At 37.1% G+C, this 27981-nt stretch overlaps 1 protein-coding gene across 1 annotated transcript in view; it reads left to right on the plus strand.

The window, feature by feature from the left end:
• Positions 1-4138: 4138 nt before the first annotated feature.
• Positions 4139-27981, plus strand: part of LOC115451327 (tenascin-X-like) — a 29931-nt gene continuing 6088 nt past the window's right edge. Inside the window, exons 1-10 of the mRNA XM_037445764.1 lie at positions 4139-4287; positions 9894-10046; positions 13623-13712; positions 15653-15856; positions 16920-17012; positions 18485-18670; positions 19492-19611; positions 20800-20967; positions 22649-22795; positions 24084-24203. Coding sequence (XP_037301661.1) covers positions 4191-4287; positions 9894-10046; positions 13623-13712; positions 15653-15856; positions 16920-17012; positions 18485-18670; positions 19492-19611; positions 20800-20967; positions 22649-22795; positions 24084-24203 — 1378 coding nt within the window. The 5' untranslated portion in view covers positions 4139-4190. The remainder of the gene's footprint in view (positions 4288-9893; positions 10047-13622; positions 13713-15652; positions 15857-16919; positions 17013-18484; positions 18671-19491; positions 19612-20799; positions 20968-22648; positions 22796-24083; positions 24204-27981) is intronic.

Consider the following 27981-nt stretch of genomic DNA (forward strand, 5'->3'; position numbering starts at 1 on the left):
TTGTAAAACGTTACGATGCGTTACAGGGGCGGGAGGGAGTCTCATACAAAGCGTTATGTAACATTGGATTTTTTATTTTAAAACAGTAATAAAGGTATTTTAAAAATCTTCAAAAATTGCGTTAAGTAATACTTGAACGGCTTCTAAGTCGCAGCTGAGTCAAGAAGTTAGAGGTGATACTTCCGTGCCTCGCGCACGTAAAGCCGTTGGTCCTGCTGATCTCTCTCCGGTCATGTCTCACGGGACTATGAGAAGGAACAGAGAGTGCTTGTGTATTGCACACTCGTGCACTATAATATCTCCTACTGATCTCTCTCCGGTCATGTCCGATTATCCTCGGCAGTCGACACAATTATGCCGGCGTGTTGGTATCGGATACCCAGGCCGATCCTGGAACGCGACACACGTGGGCCACTATGGCGGGTTTTAACACCTTGAGTACCGTGGTAGTGTTTGGACAAATTCTTATGCCTTTTACTTTAGCTACATTTCCTTTTAGGGTTAATAAAGAAACTGTCACTTTTTTCCCGCCAACTGCTAGAGAAAATTCTTACGTACGTCAATGATAACACGATGTACTTAGGTATGTGTTGTAAGTTGTAACTAGTACATTGTTACAATGCAAAAATTGCCGCGGAACCCTAAAAACGTCGCATCGTGCAAAAATTAGCATACTTGTTATAAAAACCGGTGTGTATTTGTTTACCAACGTATGACGTCACCAGGATGTGTCGCGCAAAAAGTTTTGTGCATATGAGGATTTATTTATATTAAACTAGTCAGGTTAATCAGTGCATACATAGCAGTCCTGGATTTGTAAATAGGCCGTGGCCTATGGGCGGCAGCCTCTTACAGGCGCCAAATTTCAGAGGACGCTCACACGATTTAATTAATGATTCGTTTATGTAACTTTAGTGCCTTCCATAATACAAACAAATGGAAAATTATAAAGTATTTTAGAAACCTACATACATACAATATGTACATAAATACATGCATAAACCTATCTATATGGGGCGGCGGAAATAAAGTGGCCTACACTCAGAAAAAATATAAATTCGGCACTGCTACATAGTCGATACTTTAGTACAGAGTTTTAAGAGTATACCTATATAGAGCGAACATTGGGAAGATTGTCGTACAATAATTTTGCGCTCATGCGACGGTTCAATCTACTGTGAACTAGCAAAACATCAATGTAAAATACTTCATACATTTTCCATATCGTGATTTGCACGTTTTTAATGTGCGTATTAACATATTTTTTGAAACTATATTACATAAGTACTTATTTTGTACATTGACGTATATTCTATCGAACGTCCATAGAAACTATTTGTTCAAAATCTGAACTAAAATGGCAACCAAAACGTCACTGTTATAACCTATTTATTCACTTGAACAACAAATAATTTTACTTATGTGACTAATATTTTTTATGTGTTTAGCAGTATATTTCCTATAGCCGATGATAGATGTTTTTTTTTAAACATAAATTGTCTATTTTTGCCGCCAAATTTGATAGTTTAAAAAAATGTTTTGACATTGTTAACGAGTACTTATATAAAGGTAATGTTGCACGTTTTTCGAATTTTATATACTTAATATTATTATTATATTTTGCTCATTATTTTTAACATTATTAGGTTCACATACATTTATTAATGTCATTTAAAATAAGGTAGTCAAAAGCGTTGCCAGCCGATGGTCCAGGGGGGAGGGGACTCAAGTTGATATGGAGAATGAGAAAAGTATGAATTGTAGGTAAAGTCGAGAGCACATGTTCCTTCTCCACTGCCCCTCTCCCGCTTCAACAATAACATACAGGAGTACGTAATTGAGCGTACGGAATATTAGAAATGAAATTGGTGAATTCATTCCAGTTTAAACGTACGGGAATGATCGATCAAGCAAGTCTAGTCAAAGAGTCGTTGCTTTACATTTGGCAACTTTTTTAGAAACTAGGGGGGGCAGCTGCCCCTCCCTGCCCTCCCTTGGGGACGCTCTACGTTACCCCAAAGCAACTGATGGTAAATGTAGTGGGGCCTATTAGAATATCGACTGACGAGAGATGATTACCCGTCAGTCGACACAATTATGCCTGTAGGAATTGGATATACACAGTCTAATCACGGAACGCGACATACGTCGGTCACTATGGCGGGTTTGACACCTTGTGTACGGTCGCTATCCGGGCAAATATAAAATATATCCTACCAAAATATATATCTCTGTCTGACACATTTTTTTGTTTTCTACAAGCGTTATAGCAAGGCGTCTCGCCACGGTTCCTGATCATGGTAATTAAGTGGTAAAAGCTAAGCTCTAATGCATTTTATCTATGACATTGTTGCCTATCTGGCAGGTGTTTCAGTCAGATAAGGATAACATATCAGAAATGACTAACGTGTTCCCTACATTACAATAAAGCAACGCACGTGTTAAACTATTTTTCGGAGTTTATCGCGGTTTTAATTTAATTTTCTCCCGACGTTTCGAAGACTGCAGCCGTGGTCACGGGGGTGAAGTGTTGGTCATCCGCAAAGTTACAATATCTACCTACATTTTACAATTATGCAACTCTTTAGCTGCTGGTGGTCCGATCTACGCGAATGAGCTGTCTTGGATTCCTTTATCTATCTATGTATTTATCTACTAATATTATAAAACAAAGTGCCCAAAAGCTGTCCGTCTATATGTTTAGATTGTTTTTTGTATTTGAAAGATTGCCGTCTCACCGGACTATGAGAAGGAATAGAGAGTGCTTGTGTATTGCACACTCGTGCACTATAATATCTCCTGCTGATCTCTCTACGGTCATGTCTCACCGGACTATGAGAAGGAACAGAGAGTGCTTGTGTATTGCACAAACTGGTGCACTACAAATCTGCATGATCTCCGTTGAGATTGTCCGTGCACTATAATGTCTCCTGCGTGGCTGATCTCCGTTGAGATTGTCGATGCCGAAATTCGGTTAGGCAGAAATGAAATGCAAAAGTAACTACCCGTCTGTTACGCTTCATGGTTGAGATACTGAACGAATTTCGATGAAATTTGGTCCGGAGATAGTTTGACACTTTGGGAAGGACATAGGCTTTTAATCCCGGAAAAACTGTTTCACACAAGCATACTCGCGTTTAATATCGTTCCGCGAGCATACTAGTTATGTATAATCGTACTAGAGATCCCTCTGAGGCAATTCTTGTGCGTTTGGTCTCCACACCGCATGCACGCCCGCACGGGGGACATTTGTCGCTCTAGACACACAGTTCAGTGTGTATACCTCATTGCCAATTCACATTGAGGTCAATGAGGGCTCGTGAACATTTTCTGCCTTTCTCCCCTCTTCCCATCCTAAGATTCCTTTTCCTTCCCTAGATACACCTTTCCAACTTTCCTCCAGGCCCTTGCACTCTCCAAGTCGGGACTATTACATAGATACGTTGTCGGAGCTGAATACTGGCAAGACGAAAGTAAGGTAATTGTCTGACTTGACGGCCAATGAGCGTGCGGCACTAACGTTGTTACGTAACTGTCGATGTATATATATCCTTTTCTAACGAATGTATGCATCTTTTGATTCCTTCTTCGAGCCAATTTGTAATTATATGTACAGGCATGTGACTATAGTAAATACTGCGCTGTTTTTATGTGCCATTTTGTTAGTGTATGACGTGTCTATTTGTAAAATATCATTGATTCCAGTATCCATTTGCAGGCTCCCGTTGTTGACCGCAGGGTTCTATACAAAAAATCGTACTAGAGTTATAATGACTGGCTTATTGACATAGTTGTATTGCCGTAGAACTGCTTTCCTGAGGTCTAGAGTTTTATCCCGATTCAGAAAAGATTTGGGTTTTCTTCTCAATATGAGCGCAAAGGTGGAATTTTACTCCAAAAATATCGAAAAAATGTAGCCTAAACTTAACAAGAGGATAAAAACAAACCTCACGCCGTTATGCGGAAGGGTAGGCAGAGGTGCAACTAGGGCACCTATTTCTCGCCATAGGGGTCGAGCCGACGCCATATCGGGAAAAACTCGTCACTGCCCGACTCAAGATTCGAACTCCGAACTTCAAAGCGGTGTCACCGCACATTACAAACTACGCCATCGATATGCATGATAAAATTTGTGATCGCGAAAATGAAAGGCGCGGGTAAAAACTAATCCATAATTATAATCTATAGATATGAAATCGTATATGTTTGGAATTATCATCGGCCAGTTATTAATCGTTATGTGTGCGACGGGTCGCTTGTGTACAATGTTTCTCATTATATTTTTAGGTAAGTAAAAAGTATTTTTGTGAATTTGTGATTTTCTTACGTCGTGTTTTTACTTATATTGTTAAATATTTGTGTGAATGTAGTGTGAAATAAGGAAAAAGGCTTTGGTTCCTTTGCATCAAAGAATTTACGTTAGTTTTTTGACATATCGTTTAGTTAAGGTTTAGGTTATATTTACAGTGAAGATATTAAATATATGTATGCAAGTTAAAAGGACATAAATTATTTCCTTTTCTGTTAATTTAGTTTTAGGATACAATAAGGCTGGTATAATCTTGTGGATTTAAAACCTCTAAGCTAATTCATTAAATAAATATTGTAAAAAAAAGGTTATATTTTATATGTAAATTATTCATTATTACATGTTTCTAAGTGTTTTTCAGTTAATATTTCCGATAATCCCGATATAAATAAAGAAGGGATCATGATTTTTCGTTCTTTTTAATTAGTACCAACAATTTTTAAAATTTTGTTTTTAAAACTTAAGTAATTAACATATGACCTTGTAATACTGAGCCAGCGGTATGTAATGCTAAAATTATGTTTTAATTATTCAATTATATATGTAGATTCATATATGTATTTATGTTGGCACAAAAATGAACTAAAAGTAACCTTCATTATTGTTCTGCGTACCCTTTGTAATTGCGCATAATGATTCATTACTACGTCGCACATTGTTAAAAAAAAAAAGAATTTCGCGGGCTACATTTAAATAGAGAACACGTGCGCCATAGATTTGAAGTTATTATGTACGTAACAATTACATATAGACAAACTTGTGTCCGTATTAACAATTGTTAAAATAAATTTCAAAGGTTTTAATTAATTATAGAAAAAAAAATATTATATATATTTCGTTTAAATGTGTGGAAGTTTTTTGAAGTTTTTAATTTGTTCAGATATTTTTGTGGCTGTATATTTAAATTTCAAGTTTCGCCTCTCGGTGTTAAAACCTCACCCTGGCTCACAGGAATGGTGAGGATGGGAGTCTTCTAAAGCCGTCGTACTGTCTAATTTTGATAAGATCTGTGTATTTAACGCGATTTAACGTTTAGTTTGATATTTCAAATCATTGCTTAAGGCTATAATATTTTGTATTATAGGTATATCTTAACCATAGCGGTTAGCAATTAAGTATTGCTTCGCTTATGGAATATTAACTACATTACAAAAATGCTAAAACAATATAGTATTATTCAAATAATTCGTTTTTAATAACTTTTAATTCTGCTAAGTACCTTATACCTAAGGTATGCTATACACTTTGATTATATACCTACTTGTTTAGTATCAAAAATTATACGTACCGGTTGTCACGGAATTATAGACCTAATCGACACATCGCGTGGTAGGTAGATAATTGTTTACAATTAAACTGGTTTTGTGGATGTTGTACATTTTGTCACATTCAAGATTGTATTCTCTTTACAAAATAAAGGAGTGCAATATACCTATTGGTCAGTATAAAACTAGTTTGAAACAGATATGAATATAGCTTATTAACATCGTTTTAAAATCAAACACGTGATATTCACAACATTCTTTTTTTTAAATATTGCCAAGAGTTCAATGCGGTTCAATGACTAAGGTTTTTTTTTCAATCGGTTATTGAAGCTACGGTCATAATAATTATTATGCCTTAGCATAAAGTCAAATATATACATAAGTAAATAACAAATTACTGGCTTACTTTTACAAAATTAAAATCTATAAATTTGTAATCAAGCTAAAAGAGACAGAAAAAGGTTTCCTTTTCTTGTTAGATTTGTTTTGGGATACGATGAAGCTGGCATAATCTTGTGGATTAAAAGCCGTTAAGATTGTACAATTAAATAAATAAAAAAAGGAATTCCAACATAATCTTTTTAAATTTCTTTTTATGGATTGTAGAGTCCTTTGATATAGATTTTAGAAAATAGTCTGAACTATATCTGTGAAGGTCATATCTTTCTCACACATTTCTAAAAGTATTGTACTTTTTAAAGCCTTATAAAGCGTTAACTGTTATAATTAAGGCATTGAAAAATATATACAATTTAGTATATTTAGTAATATGTCCTCCTCCTTCTTGCATCGATTCCCCAATGCTGGGGGTCGTGAGTCATCAGGGAAACAGTCCTTCGCGCACGATGTTTTGCCATCTGGTTCGGTTTTTGGCGACACGAACCGCTTTAGCCACATTCATGTTGAGTGTGGTGCGGACCTGATCGGTCCAGCGCATTGGATTCCTGCCTCTCGACCTCTTGCCCTCCATTCGTCCAGTGATTATCAATTTTTGGAGGTTATCACCTGGTTTGCGGGCGATATGGCCAAAAAACTCAAGGATTTTCCTCAGGCAAATTTTGGAGAGCCTCGGTTTCTTGTCAAGCTTGAGTTCTTCTAAGATAGAGAGGTTGGTCCTGAATGCCGTCCACGGAATTTGGAGCATCTTCCTCCAGCACCACATTTCAAAGGCATCTACACGCCGGCGGTCTCTAGCTTTTAGTGTCCATGTCTCTGCCCCGTATATGAAGATAGAGAAGACTAGAGCACTCACCAGTGCCACTTTTGTCTTGTTGCTGATGCTCCGGTCCCTCCATATCCTGTCGAGCTGAGACATTGCAGCTTTAGCCATTCCAATTCTCCTGCGGACTTCACCTTCGCTAGATCCATTGTTACTAATGCTAGAGCCCAGGTAAATGAGGTGGTCAACGGTTTCTAGTTTGAGTAGCCCATTAAATTCCAGTTTAGAAGCACGATCCACTACCATGATCTTTGTTTTTGAGCGATTTATAGTCAGTCCCATCTCCAAGCTATGTTGCTCCATTTTATTCAACAGGTTGTACATTTCAGTTTCGTTGGATGCGAAAAGAACAGTGTCGTCGGCGTAGCGTAAATTTTGTATTTTTGTGCCGTTAACAGTTATTCCACCATTCCAATCTTCACAGATCTGACGTATGATATATTCTCCATAGATATTAAAAAGAATAGGGGACACGATGCATCCTTGGCGAACACCTTTGCCAAACGGGAAGGTTTTCGAAGTTTAATAACATGTAGCCAAGTTAATAATTAATTATGATAACTCCTATAGAATTCTTGTAAAAAAAATATTATAGAACACTGTTTAACACGTTGAAAAAGCGTTCGATGTGACCCCAAAGAATCCTACAATAATGTTATTTTTGAAAACCGAATACAGTATAGAGCACCTATCTACATTTTTTATTCAAATATTAAATATTTTGCTAGTGCTAGGATATATTTTATATCCGCCCGGATAGCGACCGTACACAAGGTATTAAAACCCGTCATAGTTGCCCAAGTGTGTCGCGTTCCGGGATCAGCCTGTATATATCCGGCTCTAACCGGCATAATTGTGTCGAGTGAGGGGTAATCATCTCTCGTCAGTCGACATTCTATTGGACTCAACTCGACTTACTATCGAGTGCAGTAAAGTCAATTTTTTTATTTTTTTTTTATTTATTTATTTGCATCATCACTTTTTACCGTGTACATATAAAAATAAAACATTTGGCCTCATTATAAGAAACTTAGAATTTGTATTCCAGTGCAAAACATTTCCTGAGTCTCAAAACATTAAAAAAAGTGTAAAAAATCAAATTCAAAACTGGTTCCATTGTTATATTTTTTTTACACGTAATTATGTTAATTGCAATGTTAATGTTTCTTTTTGCGTGTCGAAACTCACCATAAATGTTGATAAACAAAATCTTTAGTATTTTAAGTATTGCTAGCGGTTTCGACTTTGTTAGAACCATTTTCCAGTATAAAAGTCACCGTGTATATCCGGTTAATTTTGAAGTTTTCTACGTGTATTTTAAGTAGATACACAAGCAAATTTACATGAATTGGATCAGAACACATGCCTTGGATTATAGTCTAGTATATTTTTGAATTTGTATTTTTATGTTTTTCTTGGCTGTATTCTGTTTTTTCTTTAGTAGTAAATAATTAAATATGTACGAGCAGGAGCCTAGCTACCGTCGTATCAGTCGTATCAGTGGTACGTAGCCCCCGAGCTTTGGGACCCCTCTTGGCCCATACCTACTTTAAACTACGCGGGCGAACAAAACTTCGCACTGTCCCGAAGAGCCCCCAACAAATATAGATAGGGGCCTTCTATGGTAAGCTACGCTACTATGTACGAGCTTGATTTGTAAAAAAAATGTACGGCAGCTGGGACATATAGTAACTTATGTGTAATCCAGGTTATAAGCTGTCTGTGTGACAAATATCATCCAAATCCGTGCAGTTGTTTATGCGTTTACTTCTAACAAACATCCAAATATTTAAAGCACTTTCGTATTTATATTAGAAGTAGGGTACGATAGAAGACTAACACGATAGTCTAGTTGGAAGTGGAACGAGACGAATGTCCGCTGTTTGTATTCAAAGTCCAAACACAACTGACTCCGATGTTCCTTAGGTATCAATAATCGTTCGCTTTAACGGTGAAGGGAAACATGGTGAGGAAATCTACATACCAAATAATTCTTCTGGGGTGTAGGCCACTAATTGGCAAGCGCAGCGACGGACGTCCGCGGCGACAGATGACCTCATAAAAGACACAGGAAGCTGGATGGGGGCCGCTTCCAATAGGTTGATCTGGAGATCTTTGGGAGAGGCCCATGTTTAGTAGACATCCTGCGGCTGATGATGATGAAATAATTCTTCATAAGAGTTTTGAGGGTATATGAAGTCCTTACATTACAGCGTGGTGAACTAATTAACCGTTCACAGTAGAAGAGGCCCAGCAGTGAGACAGTATATAATATAGGGCTGATATTAAGATAAGAAGTCCAAGAGTCCGTCCCGTGACGATACTGTTAGCTCATTCTGCAAAGGTCGGACAATAGCAAAAAAATATTTTTTTTTGTAATTGTAAAATGTAGATAAACATTGCAAATGATTTTTCGGGTGACTAACACCCCAGTCCCCCGTGACCATGGAGGCTGTAGTCTTCGAAACCTCGGAAGAAAATATAAATAACCGCGATGAAATACTTCATCATAGGAATCCAAAGATTTCCAGACGGACGTGTCGAAAGCGGGCTGCATCCGTGTTTCTACGACCTTTATCCGTCTGTCCAACTTGCAGGTGGATGTCCAACGATAAAATACTTAAAATAGTTTCAATATCTAACATTCCGGTAAACATAATCATTAAGATAAAAAGATTAATAGGTATAATTGGTACTGACGAAGCGTTGATTCCTACTGGCTTCCCTTTTAAGTTAACATTTGTCCTTTTCTTTTTCTCTTTATTTATTTATAGAGGATTAAATCTTTACAGATTATGCCACCCTCATTATAACAGAAAGAAAGAAACACAGCTAACTAAGACTACTTCTTCGCTTTATACCTAAATTAACGAGTTTGTACAGTATCCTAGCGTTTCCGAAATAGGATTCGCAAGAATACTTACATTCTCCACTCTCATAAAATTTATTATGAATTCTTGTTTTCTGTCAAATTGGCCGCGATGTCAAAGGCAATTTTTAACGTCGAGTTTACGTAGTATTTGTATTCTCTTTGGTCGAGTTACCTTTTGAAAATATTCACCCTTCACCACTGTTAATTGGATAATCATTTAATTTCCAGGATGTCTCTTGCACACTCATTCTGTGTCAGCTTTATGGTCCTGCTCCCAAGACGCTGACTGCTCAAGCCTCGCTGGAAGCATCTGCAGTGATGGCAACTGTCTCTGCCCGCCCGGTACAGAATCTGTTCTTGGAGGAACATTGTGTGCTGAAGGTAAATATAAGTCTCTATAAGTCCTCTGCAAAGTCTTCGAAACGTCGGGAGACAACTAAAATATAAAAAACCGCGATAAAGTTCGAAAAATAGTTTTAATGTCTAACATTCGCGTAAACATAAGAAATCATTATACAATCCTATATATTTAAAAAACAAGGACTTTAAGGTTTAAAAGACTTACAATAGCACTTAACAAAGATTTTTACTTAAGAGGTTTATTTCAAAAGGACTTAAAATGAGGCTGACCATCTCATGTCTCAGGCGAGCGCAGTATACCAAACAATACTTTGTGATTCAAGGTTGGTGTTTCTACTGTTTATGAATCGTATCGCTTACTATCAGGTGAACGGCAAGCTCGTCTCCTCATTCAAAGCAATAAAAAATAATGAATCCTAGGATTACTTTATTGTCCGCCTGTCCGTCAAGACCCTTTTTCTCAGTTACATGCAGAGGTATCAAGTTGAAATTTATATCAAATACTCAAGACTACGGTCTCTTTCAGCTGTGAAAATATCAAACTTATAAATCAATGCTGTCAAAAGATATTACCGTTTATGTCACATATTTTGCGATTGCACAAAGAATCAAGACCTAGGGTACCTACTTCCCGTTGACTTAAAATCATGAAATTTGGCAAGTAGCAATGTCTTACAGCACCTGAGAAATCTTAAATCGTAAATATGTACTTTAATAACAAAAAAACGAAATATTTACGGTTGGTGTAATAACCGTGACCAGGGATTGAACGCCATTATTGTCAAGTTTGAGCTTATATACTACGTTTGAATTTCGAGTGTGTGTGAAGTCTGCCCGCACTACAGCGTGGCGGACTAAGGACTAATCCCTCTCAGTAGTAGAGGAGACCCGTGCAGCTGTAGAACAGTATATAATAGACTGATATTATCTATACTATCATATAAAGTTGTAGAGTTTTTACTAGTAGGAAGTTTCAAGATTTTTTCACTAATAGAAAGCTACTTTACTAAATAACTTTTCAGCCTTGCAGAAACGTAGACTGAAGCTAGTATACCGGGTCAGTTTGACATTGCGTCACTAAATGAAACCACATACTCGTCTTCACCTTTGCTGACATTGTGCCGAAAATCATCCAATAATAACTAATGTTTTCACCAAAGATTCTGGATTTAGTTTTCTGGTTTTTTTATCATTTTGTAGTATAGAGCGAATATGGCGTGTGTGCGAGTGTATTTCTGACTAAAAGTGTGATGTTGCCGCTGCAACGAATTCACTTAATATAGTAGTAGTGGCATTAGGGCGCGTAAAATTAAAATTACTTTTATTAATATTTATTTTGATTGTAACTTACACTTTTTTATTCTACATCTACGGCTCAAGTAACTTATTGTAGAATTATTTCGGCTCGTCGCCGCTGGCCGCAATGTCAAAATGAACCTGTATAGGTATACCTATTCAGAATATTCGTCCGAAATAGCGAATTAAAGTCCTTATTAATCGTATTCGGCTATTTCTAATTCCACACCTGCTTGATAAGATATGTTGTATCGGATTTACATTGTTTCATAAACGAGATAAGCATTTCATTGAATCATGGTTGCGTTTACTTTTCTTAGAACAATTTTGTTTCTCCCTCTCTCCTAGTGTATCGCGATGATACATAGGGACATAAACGTATGTTCGCGTGACGATGGAAATGCGTGCAAGTACTCACATCTGCCACTGCCACACGACGTCAGGAACCCGCCTTGGTTATGCTGTTGCACTCCGTCACGTTTGTCAGGACACACACACAGTACACACAATGTAAAGATTATGGGTCCTGGGAGATCTATACTTTCACAGTTATTGCATTAATTATGAAGCGCGCCGGGGAACGTGCCGCCATCGATGCACCGAACTTTCGTTACTGGCGTCATCTGCTGGATGGCGCGGGCGTGTGGCCTCCCAATGGCCAGCGGTATTGGTCGATTTAGTTGGCAGCAAATGCGTGCGAATTTGAATACCTTTCGCTCTCACACACATACCACCATCACGCGAATAATTATAGAATTAGTTTATTATTATAAACAACGGTTACGAAACACCTAGGTTGCCGTACCCTACAGAGTCCACGATTATGTAATATATAATTTGTAAAACCTATTTTAACAATTGTGGAGTGCTATAAATTGAATTGAGTATTATACGTTGTCACCACACCGTTTTTCCGGTGTAAAGTAACCTGTAAAACTTAGTAATGTAGCTTTTATTACTGAAAAAAAAAAAAAAAAACAAAAACTTCCTACTAGTAAAAACTCTTCAGCTTTATATAATTGTATAGATAATATCAGTCCTGCCGCGGTGGCGTAGTTGTATTGCATGACCGGTACAATAGCGCTCTGAGGTCCTGGGTTCGAATCCCGGGTCAGGCAAAGTGATATTTGGATTTTTTTGCTCTGTATCATCCCAGAGTTTGGAATTTGTGCCCGATATGGCGATAGGCTCGCCCCCTATCACATCATGGGATGTAACACACTTGGCGAAAAGTGGGTGTCCTGGTTATGCCTCTGCATACCCCTTCGGGGATTAATGCGTGATGTTATGTATGATATATATGTATGTAATATCAGTCCTATATTATATACTGTCCCACTGCACGGGCCTCCTCTACTACTGAGAGGGATTAGGCCTTAGTCCACCACGCTCCAGTGCGGGTAGATTTCACACACACTCAAAATTCTTTTTGAGAATTTCTCAGATATTCAGGTTTCCTAACGATGCCTTCCTTCATCCTTTCTCCTTCAAACCCTCGGCACAGTTATTTCACCAACCGTAAATAATTCGTTGTTTCTTGTTATTAAAGTACATATTTGTGGGTATATTTATATGACGTATCTTTTATATTTTTAATTGATTTCAGTCTTGTTTGTTAATGTTCTCTCCACTACCTTCTCTCGTTGTCTACATCTACCTCTTTAGTCTCTGCACCATCTAAAGGTTGACTGGTAGAGAATGCCTTCGGCACTAAGTCCGCATTTATTCTCTTTGTATATAAAGTTTAATAAATAAAATAAAATATTTACGATTTTTGGATTTTCTCATGAGCTGTAAGACATTTCTTCTTGACAAATTTCATGATTTTAGGTCAATAAGTAGTACCCTATAGGTTTTGATTTTGCTGTGAAATCCAATAGGATGTCGCCTGACGAGAGATGATTAGCCCTCGACAGTCGACACAATTATGCCTGTTGGGACCAGATATACACAGGCTGACCTCGGAACGCGACACTTACGTGGGTCACTATAATACCGTGCTAAGCACAAAAGCGGTATCTCAAAAAAAATCTAAATCTTGATTTTTATGTCGTCAGACAGCTTAAAGAAATACCCATCCAATGAACTTACCTAAATAACGGTATCTTGTTTAGAACTTGTTAAAACAAACCCTAAAATAGTTTCTCTATCTCAGTTTTACATAAAACTATATTTACAAAACTTCGATTATCTCGAAATAAGGTTGCCCTGACATACCGCTTTTGCGCTTAGCACGGCAGCATAGCAGTAAAAAACATATTTATTAAAATAATATTCATTAATAAACTTTTTTATTTCCAGTGGCCCCATACCACACGTCATTCTGTTTAGAAGATCACCAGTGTTCGAGGCTGATCACTTCGTTTGAATGCAGAAGAAGCGGGTTTGAAGGTAAGTTTTCAATAGGGTACCGGACTCATTTTTGTTCTTTACTATTATCAAATATTTACATAATGTAAATTATAACACAGAAGGAATTATTAAAATCCGGTAAAAAATCAACAAGTTATAAGTCTTTGAATTTCGATGGAACGAGTTAACAAGAAACAGAAAAGAGACAAAATATCCTATTGGCTAGGAAACAATTGAAAATTAACTTTAATTCCTCCATACAGTCAACAATTTTATATTTCTGCCGCCAAGCAGTGTGTATTCACCGTTGTGTTCCGGTTTGAGCATTGAAGCCAGTGTAACTATTGAACATAATAAGACTTCACATCTCATGTCTCAGGATAAACATATTTGTCATTCAAGGTGTTGATGTTTCTACTGTTTAGGGGTGGTCGTTTCGCTTACCATCTAGGTATTGCAATCCCGCAGCTCATTCAATCCCGTGGGATTGATATGCCGGACCGATCGATCCCGCGCGGATCCCGTGGGATCCTTAAGTTTTAAAACCGAAATAAATGAAACTCTAGGTTTTCTTTAAAAATCAACTTTTATTCAAAATGTATTACATTATGCAACATGGCATATTTCTTTCCTAACAAAAAAATAATAATTCAGTTCAAGTAATCAGTCTTCAATCAACGTTGCCATTAAAACTTTAATTTGCCCTTATTTCTATTCTAACAACAGTTTTATGATATTTTTAATTCACTCTTATTTATATGACTAATAAACAAATCACAATCTAGATGTTTTACTACCATGAGTAACCTATGGTGATAACTTATGAAAATACGCTCTAAAGAAACAAATGGCATTTATAGTCTCATCTCCTGCTTCTGAGTGAACTGCAAATATATCCTGATGCTGAAAATGCTCTCTCAGATTCTACGCTAGTAGGCTGAATCGTCACGATATATTCATAGGCGAGCGTCGGGTACTCTCCTCTAATACCATCGTAATCAAATGCCGCCATTTCTTTCTTAAAAAAAATCTCAAAATCCTTATTCTTGTTGTCTAGCTTTTTTAAATATTTCTTTTTCTTGTCGAAGCTGATTTTCTAATTCTTCTTTAAGCGTGAGCGTGAACCTATAATATTTGCTGGATCCGCGTTTTGAAGGTGCGGGATCTGGCAGACTAGTAAGTGCAGCGGGATCCCGCGGGATTGCGGGATTGCAATCCCTATTACTATCAGGCGAACGGCAAGCTCGTCCTGGAGTGTTTTAATTATAATTAAATACTCTCATGTACCTTGACTTATCATAAGTGAAACTATGTTCGCCTACGTGATGAATAAAGGAATTTAATTTCATTAACCGGCTTTAAAAAAGGAGGTACTCAATTCGACTGTATTTTTGTATGTATCATACCTCAGAACTCTTGACAGGTTGAACCGATTTTGATACTATTTTTATTTATTGATACTTAGCACTGATAAATATTAAAAATATTTTATTTATTTATTTATAACTAGCTTTAGCTCGCGGCTTCGCCCGCGTGAAGGAGTTTTCCGGGATAAAAGTCCCACTATATATTTTCCCGGGATAGTAGCCTATAACCTTCCCACGGTCTTATACTATCTCCATACCAAATTTTGCTTTCTTATACCAAGTCTTATGTCACGTCCCGTTCCTGTGGGAACGGGATAAAAAGTATCCTATGTCCGTCTCCTGGTTCTAAGCTTAGGTACCAATTTTCAGCTAAATCGGTTCAGCCGTTCTTGAGTTATAAATAGTGTAACTAACACAATTTTCTTTTTTATATATAGAATAGGACAACCAGAAGTTGTTACATTATAACTAGCTCCAATAAAAATATGACACTAATAATAGGCTTAAATGCACAACATTTTAAGGAGTCACAGCATGCATTGAGAAAAAAAATATAACATCTGTATTAATATTAACTATACATAAACTATTAAAGCTTTTTTTTCCTTCTAGGAGGCAACTGTTTCTGCCAACAAGGTTTCCATTACTACCGGGGTAGATGTTGGAACTCCATCGACTTCGGCGAAACGTGTTCGAGGAGTGAAGAGTGCATGTCGGTCCTCCGGAACCCTCACAGCCTCGTCTGTAATAGTACTTGCGAGTGTGCTGAGGGATACTACTTGAGACAGAGAGGAGAGTGCAGGAAGATTGGGTTCGGTGAGTAATTCTTTCTATTATTATTTAATTAAAATGCAAAGTTCGTTACGGTGCGAGGCTATATTTCTCAAAGGAAGAGACAAGAGGAAGACACAGATAAAAAAATCATAGACTTTAACAGATACAATTAAAATTCGATATCAACAGATTACACTTTCCTCTGGAAATCTCTAGTGGATTTTTTATTTTTTATGAGTAATTTTTCATCTGATATTGTCGATTAGCTGATGATTAGTTAACGATAGCCTAGTTGGGTGTGGAATGGACTGCTGAGACGAATGTCTGTAGGTTCAAAACTAAAACACACATCTGACTTTTATAAAATTATGTGTATACTTTGGGACTATGATATCATTTGTCTTTATTAAGATTACATAAATCTTTTTTATTTTTTGTTTCATGCCAGCGCGAGCTGGTTACTTTGTTTACTTTGAAGTGTTTCATTTATTTTATGTACAATATAAAATGTCTTTACTTATATAAGCGACTTCATTTAAGTAATTATTATATTCTCATGTTCCTTATCATAAGTGCAACTATGTTCGCCTACGTGATGAATAAAGCATTTTCTTTATTTTTTTATTAAATACGCCATTATTTATTTATTTATTTATTTGCACTTTATATACATAATAAGTATATCGGCGGACTTAATGCCAAAGACATTCTCTCCCAGTCAACCTAAGGGAGGTGCAGAGATAAATAAGGTAGGTGCATAAGGATATTTAATAATACATAAACATATATAAAATACAGATTATAAATACATAAATATATAATATGTACTCGTATATACTAATAATATAAAGTTTAGAATTAAAGTGACAACTCTTCTGCTTCTTTTAACAAAAGCTGCCGTACTCTCCTTTTGAAGGCAAGCCGAGAAGTATATTAATAATTTAATTCTTGAAAAAATGTCGTTTAGTCAAATTTGTCGGTTAATACATACTTCATTCCTCTCAGTAGTAGAGGAGGCTCGTGCTCAGCAGTGGGCAAGTATATCATACAGGGCTGATATTATTATTATTATATATTATACATACTTCATTGTTCATTGTTGCAGCTGTCGGTGATGGTTGCGTCCTGAATCAAGACTGCCAGTTCCCGAACGCTGCCTGCGACATCACCACGTTCAGATGCTACGACACTACTGCTGGTAAGGTCTATTTAGTCCTATAGTATTTTTTTTGGTTACAGACTAATCAGTGGCCGTCCTGAGCCGCCATGAGCCTTTAGAGGGTATATAAGGAAATACATAACTCCTAAGAAGAAAATTTATAAATTATTGGTAATATTATTTCATGACTAGTATATAATCAAAAAGATACAATTTATTAATTAAATTGAAGTAAGCCAGTGGTACTATAGTCGAGAGAGCTTCATCAACCGGTCGACAGCGCATCTTACCTTGTTCAAATATTAATAGGGTTGCTTTAGCATGGACATGAATTGCCTCTTCCTGTAGGATTATCAAGGAGGGATAAAGCCAGCACCCTAAGAATAGGCCACGAAAAACACGACAATGACGTCCATGTCTATTAAGAGGCCGTACAAGTATTACGTATTTACTAAAGGAGAGGGAAAAGTAGTGGGAGGCGAATTCTGTATTAAGGTTATAGCTTAAGGTCCATTTTTCATACATTTTGTTTCACCTTTAATCTGGGTAACTAAACAAGTATTGACAAGTAAAGAATTTAAATTCACGTCTAGTTAGTGATTAGTTCTCGCAGTTGAAAGAAAAACGTAAAAATAATTAATATGCATGGATATTTCGGCCTTTAAAATTTCGTCGTATTAAATTTCAATACTTGTTTAGTTATCCAGATTAAAGGTGAAACAAAATGTATGAAAAATGCACCTTAAGCTATAACCTTAAATAGCGGAACATCGCACGCCCTTTCACCCAATGCGACCCAAGTGTAACTTAAATATAGCGAAATTGTAACACCAATTATACAATCATTAGTAAAAGGATGAAAAAGAAAAAAGGAAGGCGGGTAAGGTAAGGGTGGGTGGCTTTAATCTTAAACACGTCTGTCCATTCTAGAAAAAGCCTTGCGTTTATAGAGGCTTTGGGTGATGCAGGCTTTGCGTTGAATTTGTGACTTTGCCACCATGTGCCCTTAAAAAATCAGTAGTAACGCAAAAAATGATCCACGCGATAGGATATTTGACTTCTTTTTTTTTTATTATTTAACAAAGGGCATAACACAGAACACAATCATTATAAAGAATACTTAAGCACTAAATTACATACAAGACTAGATTATATTCCTTAAACCTATGCCCTAATGGAAGAATGAAGAAATCATTGAAATTTGGTGAAAAATCCACAAGTTATAAGCTATTAAAATTAGGTAGTAGGGGTGAGTGTCAAAAAACAGAAAAGGGACGAAATACTTGCATGTGACGTCAGCTTGCATTACGATGCGTGAGAGAGAAAGAGATGGAGCGATATCCCCACTTCGCGTCCATCCTGCACGTAGCAATATTTGAAATTTGAACTACTGCCTCATTTCTTATTTAATTTTAATGATGTTTTCACAGATGGATTTCTTGTTTGAACGATTTGTTATTATTAAAAAAATGCATAAAATCAAACATAGTCAAATATTTTTCATATTCCAGGAACCCCAGCACCTGTAGCAGAGCCGTCTCTGATACTCCTTGCGGAGTTGGAGTCTTCATCACGGCAGCACGGCGCGGCGTGCTCAGGACAGTATCCTTGCCCGGCGCCGTTCGTGTGCAATGCTGGAGCTTGTATCTGCCCCGTGGGTTATTATGCAAGCCCTAATGGCACAGTGTGTTTTGCTGGTGAGTCATAAATGAAACTTTAAGTCGCTTGACTCATAGGATTTCTGAATAGTTATAGATTTTTTTTAAAAAACTTTATGTCGCTTGACTCAAAAAATTTTTGGTTAGTTAAGTATAGACTTTTATTAAAAACTTTAAGTCGCTTGACTCCATAGATTGTTGATTGTCGCTTAGACATGATTCAAGCGACGATATTTTGTTTTATGCATGCGTAATTTTTTCCTCCGTTCAACGGTTCGTTCGTTGTCAGGAGGGGGGACTAAATGATATCCAGTGACTTCCTATGACAGTTTATATCTATATCAATTTACTTTATTTATTTTATAATTTTTATTTTATAATCGGTCCGTCAATAACTAAAACAAATTTTAAATTTTGTATAATGTAAAATGTAGGTAGATAGTAACTTTGACTTCGTGGATGAGCAACATCTCAGTCCCTCTTTGACCAAGAAGGCTGCAGTCTTCGAAACATCAGGAAACAATTATAATATACTAGCGACCCGCCTCGGCTTCGCACGGGTGCAATGCTGACTATTTAATGGATGTTATTATTATACATATAAACCTTCTTCTTGAATCACTCTATTAAAAAAAACCGCATCAAAATCCGTTGCGTAGTTTTAAAGATTTAAGCACATATAGGGACAGAGAAAGCAACTTTGTTTTATACTATGTAGTGAAAAAAACCGCGAGAAAATACGTAAAATACTTTTATTTCAATAAAGCAAACCGTTTACAGTTAATTTTATTGAAAAAATATTAATAAGGATACAAAAGATTGAAGTCGATTTGAAATTGTGAATTATAACTCTTTTCTAGAACTGGGTTCCCCCTCCAGGCCGGAGCAGTGCGTGGGGCTGTTCGCAGAAGTGAGAGACGGCATCTGCACCTGCATGGCGAACTTCTTCTTTGAAGAGGATATGAGGAACTGTGTTAAAGGTAATACACTTTTTTTTTCTTTTTTTAATCTTCATTTATTTCATTTTATTCAGTATGGATATGCCAACCCCATTAGTAACTTATAACCTAAATATCGCTTATACTTTTTTATCTCACTTAATACACTTTCTATTTGATTAATTTCGTTGCGGTATAATGACAAGTGTTCCCTGAGACTTGAGCTTCACCGCTCTGTCATGCATGCCACTGCTGATCCTCACAGGAGTTGTAGTGTGAGGACGGGAAAGTCTCTAATACACTTTAAGTTTATAGTATTTTTTTTTATTTTTCCTTTATAATTTGAAGGCAAAGGATTCTGGCCCATGCAGCCTCGTCATCAATATGCTTTGAATGAGATTCAGTACAAGGCCTAAGCCAAGTCGTCATATTATTTCCTTGTTAATGTTATTTAAATAAGGCAGGTTATAGTTAAGTTGTTTATATTTATTTTTCTTTATCTTCTAGTATTGTCTATGTTTTATTTGAATTATAAGTTTTATTTATTTTTAACAAAAAGCGGTATCCTAGTTTTTGTGGAACGGACTGCCAAGATGAATGTCTGCAGGTTCAAAACCTAAACACACATCTGATTTTTCTAAGATTGTGTGTATTTGTGAATGCTTGCTTTAACGGTGAAGGAAAACATCGTGAGGAAACCAGCAACCTGAGACTTTCTCTATTGGAATTTTGAGGGTAAAGTCTGCCCGTACTATAGCGTGGTGGACTAAGGCCTAATCCCTCTCAGTAGTAGAGAAAGCCCGAACCCAGTATATAATAAAAGGCTGATATTATCTTCACTATTATATAAATCTGAAGAGATTTTATTAGTAGGAAGTTTCAAGATTTTTTTCACTAATTGAAGCTACATTATTGAACGGTATAAGCTACTTCCTCTCAGCAGTAGAGGCCCGTGCCGTAGGACAGTATAATACAGGGCTGATATTATTATATTATTAACTACTCTTATGTTTCTTCTCTATCAATTCCACCAACCCTGAATTCGTGTGTATTATTAACTACTCTTACGTTTTTTATTTCTATCAACCCATCTATTCCAACGATCACTTCGTGTGTTTTTTCAGCTGCGTTTATTTTTAATAACCCCCCCCCCCCTACAAATTATCATATTTTTTTATTTATAATTTCCCCCCCCCCAAATATTTTTTTGTTTTTTTTTTATTTTTTTAGCCACCCGTCGCATCACAGACTCGTGCGTGACGGACTCTAACTGCTTCACGTTCGGCGCGGCGGCTCGCTGCGGCGCCCCGCAGGAGCCCTGGTTCCTGAGGAACTGCGAGTGCGACCCCGAGCTTGCTGTGTGGGACGCGGCGAGGAACATGTGCCGTCTGTTTGTGGGTACGTTGTTTCTACTCGGGCCTATATGTTATTTTGCTAGTTTGTAATGAATCCCTCCTAGCCGAATTTCGGCCACGCCGGCTGATCTCAACGGAGATCACGCAGGAGATATTATAGTGCACAAGTGTGTGCGCAATACACAAGCACTCTCTGTTCCTTCACTCTCATAGTTCGGTGAAACGACAAGCCGATATGACCGGAGAGAGATCAGGCGCAGGACCAACAGCTTTACGTGCTTTCAAAGGCATGGGGGTATCACACCGCCAACTTCCTGACTCCGACCTGCGACTGAGTATTTTTTTAAGATGGAAAAACCCAGTCACAATTATTTTGGCCCGACCCGGGATTCGAACCCAGGACCTCAGCGCGGTAGTCGTACTTGTACCGTGTACACTTACAACTGCGCCACCGAGACAGTCACAGTTTATAATAAGCAAGTTACGTCACCAAAAAAAGTTGCTGAACTAAATAAAAGTTTGTTGATGTTAGTCATATGTGGAACTCCGCCTGGATAGGTACCACCGCAATGTCTATATCTGCCACCAAGCAGTGTGTAGTCACTGTTGAACTCCGGTTTGATTATAGCCAGTGTAACTACTGGACATAATAAGACTTAACATCTCATGTCTCAAGATGGCGAGCGCAGTGGAATACCAAACACTTTGTGATTCCAAGGTGTTGATGTTTCTACTGTTTATAGGTATCGCTTACCATCAGGCGAACGGCAAACTCGTCTCGTCATTTAAAGCAATAATAATCTTGTGTAATGTTTTTATCAGCTGTTGTAAGTATGTAAAACAAATTCCTATCATATCAACAGCTGATAAAAACAAAATCGAAGTTCAATTAAAGATTATAAATAAGTTATGTTGTCAAGGATGATTGCTTCGAAAGCGTTTTTGTGTGTGCATGACTACCACTCTAACATCTCGTGTTTGAGAATTGATAACAACCGCATTTTTTATAGCTTTGAATAGGGTAGTTTCCTATGTATGATTTAGTTTATTATTTTATATGTAATAGAAAATAATATGAAAAATAAATGCTGTGAAAAAACCATGAAAATTGGTTGAAAAATGAAACAGTTATGCGTATTTGAAATATTGTTGTGAGTAAAAGTGGTGTCGTGGTGGGGTTATCGCACTGTCCTTATCTCACTCACGCAGCGTTATGTCCGGTCGCACTGTGACGTCACATTTCACTATTACTGTAATTTGGCAGCTTCGTTTGCCACCAAATTTCAAATCTTTATAACTAACTTATTTATTATTGCATGGATTTTGAATTTTTTTTCCCGATAGATTTTGTATGAAATAGATTCTTGATAAATGTCTTTTAAAAAAAGTAGTCAACTACCTTATTATTAGGTGAACTTGCCGTTCGCCTGATAGTAAGATACGACCGTCCATAAACAGTAGAAACACAAACAAAGCACCTTGAATCACAAATTATTGTTTGATATTCCACTGCGCTCGCCAGCCTAAGACATGTCAAGCCTTATTATGTCCATTGCTGCCTTTTTTGAAGTCGGTTAATAATTAAAATTAAACTAACTTTCGGAATTTATCGGGGTTTATATATCATAATTGTCTCCCGACGTTCCGAAGACGCAGCCGTGGTTACGGAAGGACTGAGGTGTTGGTTATCCACAAAGTTGGTTAATAACAAAATATATTTCTAGGTATTGGTGAAGGATGCACTGCGGATTCCGACTGCCTGGCGGGTGGTATGGAGATCTTGTGCGTGAAGAACGCTCAGGGGGAGGGGATCTGCACGTGTCCCGAGGGACTGACGCCTGTGGACGGACTCTGTCTTACTACTGGACTGGGTGAGTGTAAAACCGGGGTTTAATTTTATTTTTATTTAAGTGGCGATAGCCTAGTTGGGTGTGGAACGGACTGTTAAGACGAATGTCCGCAGGTTCAAATCCCAAGGGCACACACCTCTGACTTCTCTGAAATCACGTGTGTATTCTTTATGAATTTATCGTTCGCTTTAACGGTGAAGGAAAACATCGTGAGGAAACCTGCACATCTGAGAAGTTGTCTATAGGAATTTCGAAGGTGTGTGAAGTCTACCAATCCGCACTACAGCGTGGTGGACTAAGGCCTAATCCCTCTCAGTAGTAGAGGAGGCCCGTGCCCAACAGTAGGATAGTATATAATACAGGGCTGATATTATTATTATTATTATTTGAGCAGCCAACAAAATATACACCATACATATTTATTTGTTACATGAAACAATAAGTAGTGGCTGCAGTGCTGTTTTAATTACAGTCTGTCACAGCATGAACATGTTATTACATAACAATAAATTAGCTGCACCATAAGTGCAGTATATTCTAAATATAAGACTGAATATAAAACTAGATTTTCAACAAGCGAGTTCAATATTTTCTTTTTGAAGATAGGAAGCGAGTAATTAATATATGTCAATACAATCAAATTTTTCTATAATTCGGTTATATAATCTGGATAAGCGAGGTTTGAAGTTGAGTTTGAAGGTCCTTCTCTGGTCTGTATAGCATCTTCAGAAATAACTAAACATAATTCAATGTCAAAGTCCTCTTTTCTGTCTGTCTGTATGTTATCAATTTTATCAAAATGTACTGCACGAATTTTTATGAAATTTGGTATGGAGATTGTTTAAGACCCTGGGAAGGTTATAAGCTTTCTGTCCCGGGGTAATATATAGCGGGACTTTTATCCCATAAAAATCCTTCACGCGGGCCCAACTGCCTCTTAGCCTATTTATTTACAAAATACCATTTCGATGCTTGAAAGGCAATCATGTCTAAGCGACAATCAGTAAATTTTTGAGTAGAGTGCTTTAAAGTTTTGATTTTAATATACAAATTCATAACAATTTAACTTTTTATTTTATAAAGATATAGTCTAATGTTGTTAAAATTGTTCTAGAACAAAACCCAGATCAAATGATGCACAAAAAAAAGGACTATTCAACATATTTACAAAAGTTAATTCATTTTATGTATGTTTGTCGCTTAGATATAATTGTCTGTCAAGCGTCCATTTATAATGCTGAAGTGACAATTGTAAACAATTTCGCATATTTCGTAGCTAAATAAATATTAATAAGTCGTTTGTCCCCAGCGCTGAACGACACGTGCCAAGCGACGCGCGAGTGTACCGCGACGCCGCACACCGTGTGTGCGGACGGGCGCTGCTCCTGCGAGCCGCGGTACGCACCCCTCAGCCGCGTCTGCGCACCGCGTGAGTACACGGGGCGGAGTACTGAACACTGGGGGGGGGGGGGGGGGGCTTTATACTATTATATAAAGCTGAAGAGTTTGTTTGTTTGTTTGAACGCGCTAATCTCAGGAACTACCGGTTCAAACTGAAAAATTCTTTTTGTGTTGGATAGCCGTTTGTTCGTGGAGTGCTATAAGCTATATATTATCACGCTATACCCAATAGGAGCGGAGCAGTAATGGAACATGTTGCAAAAACGGTGAAAATTTATTAGTTTTCAGAGCTTCCGTTGCGTGCGCTGCGTAAACGGTTAAAGTTTTGCAACAATGATGTATGACGAGATTGTTCCTCTTAAAAAGTTCTACAAAAATATACTATAAAACAAAGTCCCCCGCTGGATCTGTCTGCCTGAACATGTTAAACTCGAAAACTACCCAACGTATTAGGATAAAATTTGGTATGGAGACAGTTTGAGACCCTGTGAAGAACATAGGCTCCCGGGAAACTACTACTTTTATAACGGAAAACTTTAGCCTGAAAAACTTTATAACGCGGGCGGAGCCGCGGGCAAAAGCTAATTATTTAATATAAAGACAATTAAAGAGTATTTTTCAACATTATACCTATGTAAGTATGGCAGTGGAGGGTAAAAACTTTGCTTTTGCTGACAAGGAGGACTGGGAGGGGAAGGGGGATTGAAATATTATTAGGGAGGGGGGCCGTAATACTAAAATTCCGCTTAACTAATAATTGAACAGCTCTCAACACCTCGCCATTTTTTTTTAAATGTAAACTTCATCGGTAAGTGTACCCAAAGGGAGTAGCTAGCGGGAAACAAATATGTCAAATTTTACGAAATAAAACAATAATTTCACGCGCACGGTGCCGCGAGCAAAACCTAGTAGTTATCTACACTATAATAATATCGATGATTATATAATTAACTTTGTGACTAAGGCTTCCTTTAAGTCTTTGGGAGAGGACGTCACGAGGACAGATAATCTATTAAAAGTCGCAGATCACTGGATGCAGGCTTCCTCTACGTCTTTTGGGAGGCCCATGTTCAGCAGGAGACATCCTGATTGTAATGTTAGAGCAATAAAACAAAACTTGTAATTATAACACACAGTTTCTTTGGACATGGACGCTCAAGTGACAGCTTCACTTTACACAGTTATGCTTTGTGGTTTATAACAAATATGTTCACCATAGACACAACAGATGGCGCTATTAATTATTTTGGTACTGATCTAACACCCGCACTTACCAAAATAATATGGGCATACAACAATTAACAGTTTCTCAAAAAAAAATATTAAACATTTTTTACATTCTGTATACCTAACAACTGCATAAAATAATAATGCTTAGTGTTACCCAATCCCTTTGTAAAAAGGTCCGCTGGCATTTCAGCAGTTTCTAAATACTTAAGTTCTACAAACTTTCTAGTAACACATTCTTTACAAAAATGGTAGCGGACATCTATATGTTTAGTTCTTTTATTGAAGCAATTATTTGAGGTCAACTTAATTGCACCCTGATTATCATTAAATAAACTAATGGTGTATGACTCAACAGTTATTTCTTTTAACAAATTAATCAAATAAATTGCTTCCCTGCAAGCATCAGTTATGCCCATGTATTCAGCTTCTGTACTTGAGAGGGCAACTGTTTTTTGTTTCTTTGCCTCCCATGAAACTACACTACCTGCTAACATAAAACATAAACCTGTATAAATATATATATGATTAATATAATTATTCCTGATATAATTTTCTTGGCTTAATGTAACTGTGCCTTTAACTTTATCAATATTAACAGTCATTCCTAAACAATTTTTAACCTGACCTAAATCTTTTATTTTGAACTTTGAAGCCAATACCTTTTTTAAATTATTACATTCACTAATATCATTTGTAAACACAAAAAAGTCATCTACATACAAGGTTACTATTGTCTTTTTATGATCATTATTTTTTGTGTACAAACATGGTTCTAATTTAGATCGCTTATAACCAAGGCTAACAAGATAATCATCCACTTTCCTATACCAGGCCCTTGAGGACTGCTTAAGACCATATATAGCTCGGTTCAATTTAACTACCTTTTATTACAGTTATCTTTAGATTCTAGCAAACATTCAGGTGCTTCCATATAGATTGTTTCCTCAAGGTCCCCATTTAGGAATGCTGTAGTGACATCAAGGTGCATAACTTCTAACCCAAGTTTCACAGATAATGCAAACAATAACCTTAAGGTTGAATGCCTAACCACAGGTGAAAAAGTTTCTACATAGTCTACATTTTGCTTCTGCATATAGCCTTTGGCTACCAAACGAGCACGGTATCTAATGTTATTATCATTGTCTAGTTTTTTACGTAGCACCCACTTACACTTCACTACAGTTTCACCATTCTTTGGCTTATCCACTAGCTCCCATGCATTGCTGTCCTCAAAAGACTGAAGTTCATCCTTGACTGCCAATAGCCAATTTTCCTTTTCTGCTCCCTGTAATGCTTCTTCTAGGGATAGTCCATTTGCATCATCAAATGCTTCCTCAGATATACACATATTAGTCATTCGATACCGCTCTGGCTTCCTCTTGGTTCGGATGGGTCTTACCCGCTTCTCAGGTAAGTCATAACCATCTTCATGTTCACTGGGAACAAAGGGGTCATCTGGGTAATCTGATGGTTTACATACTGTATCACCTCCAATCACATCTTCTGATCTTGATGTGTCCTTGTCAGATATCTCCCGCACTGAAGATGAATTTTCTATATTTTCAATAATGGGTAAGCTAACATCAAGATTCTTCTCTTCTTCCATGACAATAACATCCCTGCTTATTATCACACGTTTTGTTCTAGGGTTGAATATTCGATAACCTTTGATGTCATCTGGATAGCCCACAAGAATGTGCTTTTCCGATTTTCTGTCCCATTTATGGCGCCTCTCTTTAGCAACATGGGCCATGACGGTGCTACCAAATATTCTGAGGTGACTTATATCAGGCTTACAGCCAGTCCAGACTTCATAAGGAGTTCTTTCATTTAAAGCAGGAAGCACAGTACGATTTTGTAAGTAAACAGCAGTATTAGTGGCTTCTGCCCAGAACTCTTTACCCATACCTGCATCAAACAGCAGACACCTGGCTTTCTCTACAATAGTACGATTATTGCGCTCTGATAAGCCATTTTGTTCAGGGGTATATGGGGTAGTTCTTTGATGAATTATACCCTCCTCTTTGAGAAATGAATCAAATTCCTTATTACAGTACTCACATCCATTGTCACTTCTTAGAATCTTTATTTTCTTATTACTTTGTTTTTCAACTTTAGCTTTAAATTCCTTGAAACATCTTAAAGCTTCATTTCTGTGTTTAATGAAATAAACAAACAACATACGACTATAGTCATCAATAAATAGTATAAAGTATCTGGAACCAGCAAGTGATTCATGCTCCATAGGTCCACAAATATCAGTATGGACTAAATGAAGCAATTCTTTGCTTCTGGAACCTTCATTTCCAAATGGTAAACGACACTGTTTGCCTTCACAACAGATTGTACATGTTGCCTTACCAAAATCTGCCTTTTCTTGAAGATTCATACCTTCAACAGCTATTTTCATCTTACTAAGATATTTGTCATTAAGATGTCCTAATGTGCGATGCCATATATTACTTGACACTGACAAATTTGCTGCAAAATTTTCAGGCACTTTTAATTTGTATACACCATTATTCAACATAGCTGTAGCGACCAGTTCGCCTTTTTTGTTGAAGACTTCACAACCA

This window comes from Manduca sexta, chromosome 1 (assembly GCF_014839805.1).
Source record: "Manduca sexta isolate Smith_Timp_Sample1 chromosome 1, JHU_Msex_v1.0, whole genome shotgun sequence".
Classification (NCBI taxonomy): Eukaryota; Metazoa; Arthropoda; class Insecta; order Lepidoptera; family Sphingidae; genus Manduca; species Manduca sexta.